The following is a 4,420-nucleotide window of genomic DNA, read 5'->3' as shown; positions in this document are numbered from 1 at the left end:
GATTATAACACACCAAGGCCAAATGGGGCAGTGTTAAGGTGTATGAGTTCGAAAAACGAAAAACGAATAACGAGTTTTCCCGTTATTCGTTATTCAATTTATTTTTGGTTTTTCGTTTTTCGTTATTCGTTATTCAAATAGCAAATAAGGTACAGCAGTGCTTTTGGATATCCAGTTAACGATTATAACACACCNTTATTCGTTATTCGTTTATCGAATAACGAAAAACGAAAAACGAATCCGGTGCTAACTTCCTGTGGCTTAATTGGCACGACAGACGAAGCAGTAACAAGCGGATGTCAAATGTGAGAGGATAACCGAATGGGGTCAAAGGTGAGAGAGCAATAGATGTTGGACTCATGTCAAATGTGAGAGTAACAGAAAGGGGTCAAAAGTGAGAGGGTAGTAGACGTCTGACGGATGTCAAATTAGTTGCGAGAGGGTAACAGACGGATAAAATGTGAGAGTAATAGACGTCTGACGGATTTTAAATGCGAGAGGGTATGATACAGGGGTCAAATTTGAGAGAGTAAGACGTAAGAAGTTGAGGGGGTCAATGTTAGATGGTAACAGCAGGGGTTAAAGATGAGATTAATAGACGTCTGACGGATGTCAAATGTTAGATGGTATAACAGAGGTCAAAGTTGAGAGGGTCACAGACGTCTGACCGATGTCAAATGTTGGATGGTAACAGCAGGGGTTAAAGGTGAGAGTGTAGGATGTCAAAGGTGAAAGAGAAGTCTAACACAAGGTCATAGACATACGTAAAATTTGAGACATTTGTATAAGGATGTCAAATGTGAGAGGGTATTTAACAGAGGTCACAGATACGCATTGGACAATAGACAGTCAAAGGTGAATGTAAGAAAAGATAGGACGAACATACTTTGTACCACATGAAATGAAATATCTATCAATATTAACAAGATTTAACCTCAAAACGAAAATTACACTGTATCATCAACTGAACTCGATCCAGAATACTTTGGAGTTTAATCTCGCCAATACTGATTTCTATCAGCCTAGCTAAGCGTGCAGGTGTAAGCCGATATCATTAAGTAGTTCATGTTGTACATTTGCATTTTTTGTTAATAAATGCGTTTTAAATTAATGTTTCTTAAAACCATTGTTTTATCTTCATAACCATATGAATTATTTAAATTTTAGTAACTATGCACAAAACACAAAGAACAAATCCAAAGCATTCATTGTTTATTTCTATTTTACATTGCACTCACATAAGTGATCAATTTATAGTGTTATCTGTCGACAAACAAAATCTACAGCCATCAATCGATCCTTACCACCAGATACCTATCACATAACGGAGTATTGGCGTTCTGTATTATGTTATTAGTATAGTTCTTACTCTGTACGATAGAAGAACAATATACCCAAGGAGATAAGATAAGACTTTAGTTTCACTTAATTCATGTTTATGATGCCTGAGTCTCAAAAACTTAAAGCAATATTTTTTTTAAGTCTCTTCCCTCTTTTATGAAACGAAAATCATGTAATTTTAAGTGCAAACTTTTTAATGATGGCATTCCTTATCAGTATTTGAACATAAAATAATACATACATGTACTACACACTCTTTGTTTTGGCATTAAGCTATGAAAACTCTACAGTTTATTTCATGTCTGTATACAAAAGTGTATGTAGACTCCTACAAGACACTGAAAATATGCAAACGATCAACATTCTAGAGTAATATATCAGCAGAATTGCCTTAATCCAGTTGACTTTTATCCAGCTACGATGTAGATTAATTGTTTAGACCAGCCATCATGCACCAGAGCTTTAAAATATATTTTCCATGGAAAGCAGTTCAAACTTTATAAAATAATATTTAGTTATACTAACCACATGTAGCACTGAAAAATTAGGTAACAATCCAATCTAGATGTTATTATAAACTTACGCATGATGCCATGGCATGGTGCAAGACAGCTTTGTTACAATAGAAGTATTACGTCACACATTCCACGCTCTTTTGGTAAAAGGGACCAAAAAAAGTACAACTATGACATCACAAACTTTACACTAAATTTCATGTATTTTAACTTATTTTTCAATTAATTATTCCGATCTCAAGTAGTTTTTACCAGAACATGTTTAAGTAATTTTGAGTATATTGATTAAGAAATGGGATCAGAAGAATTCCTTGAAAAGGAAGTAAAAACACACAGAACCTCTTGTAAACAAAACGTTTGATGGAATACTTAATGACACGTCACTGTATGTCCCCAAAATGTCAGCTGGTTGGGGTCACAACCTTCTGGTTCGAACAGGAAGTTTCCACTGTGGTATGCATTCAACCAATTCGTATTCTACAATTTAGCATCTTCCTTTTTAAGGAATAAATAAAAACATGAGTTATGCTTGAAATATTTGTATTGATTATTTACATCTCATTTTATTTCCAGCCCTTTACTGTGATCACAAATAAATATATAAATTAAAATCATCATCATTCAAATGCCTGAAAATGTTATACAATTAACATGGATGACATAAACATTGCCATTTCCTTGACATAAAGATGACTCTTCAATGTAGAAAAATGTAGAATGTTCGAGCAATTCACCGTTTCAAAAACCACGATCACAAAGATGTAATTTTGCTCTTTAGAACCACTCAAGCTCTAAGGTACATACATTTTTTTTACATTTTTTCCCTCACACAAGAACGAATTCCATAACTAAGGGTAGATAACTCATACAATTTGTAATAAAGAGTATATTCAACGATGATAAAACCGTCCGAGACGGGATTGAGTAATTAGTAAGATATGATGTAGGAGAAAACGTGGAAATGACTTATCCTTGACTGACATGCCCATGTATGTACAAGTATAATTTATATACATGTAAATACTTAAATGTCTCGTATCACCTGCCTACACACAAACAATTCAACTTTTATTCATTTTTTAAGAGTCTATGTCCCCAAATCATCCGATATGTCTCTCATATCATACTTATATCATTCTTCAAATACACAAACACAGATCATGAATGCTTCACAATTAGATGATACATTATATGTATCATGTATTTAAACTTGCCAAATTGATAATCCAGTGCAAAATATTTACAGCAGTATTTATGTATATATAAACGTACAGGACACTACAGGTACTGGTCGATATACTGGAGGTAATCACCCACTCATACAGTACAATATCTGTATTTATCAAGAATTCATTTTCTGTTATCAAAATCTTGTAAATCTTCAACATTTAGTTGATACAACTACATTTCTGCTAGAGCTATTTCATTATAAATTATGTGAAGGAGGCGAGTGGGACCTGTATTTAATTACTATTGTTAAATCCAAAACTTCCTATCACTCCTTCTATTGAATCAGTTTCAGCATTTGATGATTGATAGACCTCTTGAGAATAGCCTCTCACCACTCCCAAAGAGTATATCCTGAAACAGCCCTAAGTAAATCTTTGTTCAAAGACAGTCAATTTTTCTTTACAAAATACAGCTAGCATACAGTATGTCTTCATATCATGATAATTCTGATAAATATATAAACGGTAACATTTTCACAAAACCGATTTTTTGTTTATCATACAATTTCATTCAGCATTATCAGTTCATTCAGCATTATCTGTGTCCTTTTGATGCATAACTTAAAAGTTTTCTTGTATTTTCTTTTATATTTTTATTTCTTTAAGATGAAATTTATGCTTGTTAACAAAATAAATAAAACTAATTCGAAAATGAATAAAGAACACATAACACTTGCTGTTTTCTTTCCTTATTTTCTTTACAGTCTGATATTGTTTAATGTTTAAACCTACACTATTGATAGTCCATAGGTCTCTTCCATCCACACAAAGTCTCGTATGTAATCACTATATCTTTACATGTTGGACAATGTGTAAAACACAGTGATACATGTTTCCTTCACAATCTATAACATCCACAGATCTCCGTCTCTCACACTCTTCCATAACAGATATGCTCCCTCAACATTTAAGAAAGAAAATACCAAAACAATATTAGGTTTTTTATAAAGCACTACTAGGAAGCAGCATTGACCGTTTCCAATGATGTGACTACTGGTGCTACAACAGGAGACACAGCTGATGCTGAGATATTTGCTGCAGCTGCACTTGGATCCCCTGCAGCAGCCGCTGTTTGTAGGGGAAGAGTACCACCAACACCCTGGGGCACTTCTCCTGTAGCTTGAGTGGGGAGAGTAAAGTTCATGGGGAGGTTAGGGAGGGATGCAGGTGCTGGAATGGACATCGGCAGACCAGCTCCCGGGGAAAATGCAAAACTTGATGGTGCGGCACTGCCCACTCCAGGTGGTGACATTGTACTGCTGGAAGTCATACCTGCAACAAACACACAAGAACAAGATAATGCCAGTTATAACACATCAAATACCTGAAGATAAA

General features: G+C 34.6%; 1 protein-coding gene across 2 annotated transcripts in view; it reads right to left on the bottom strand.

The window, feature by feature from the left end:
- Nucleotides 1-1,195: 1,195 nt before the first annotated feature.
- The window catches only part of LOC110458441 (Golgi reassembly-stacking protein 2-like), a 19,880-nt gene continuing 16,655 nt past the window's right edge, over nt 1,196-4,420 (bottom strand). For both annotated transcript variants that reach the window (XM_021510125.1, XM_021510126.1), the window contains one exon: nt 1,196-4,357. In XM_021510125.1, the coding sequence (XP_021365800.1) occupies nt 4,041-4,357 (317 nt within the window). In that variant the 3' untranslated portion in view covers nt 1,196-4,040. The remainder of the gene's footprint in view (nt 4,358-4,420) is intronic.

The sequence above is a fragment of the Mizuhopecten yessoensis genome, unplaced genomic scaffold, assembly GCF_002113885.1.
Source record: "Mizuhopecten yessoensis strain PY_sf001 unplaced genomic scaffold, ASM211388v2 scaffold9605, whole genome shotgun sequence".
Lineage (NCBI taxonomy): Eukaryota > Metazoa > Mollusca > Bivalvia > Pectinida > Pectinidae > Mizuhopecten > Mizuhopecten yessoensis.
This window is presented reverse-complemented; position numbering and strand designations above follow the sequence as displayed.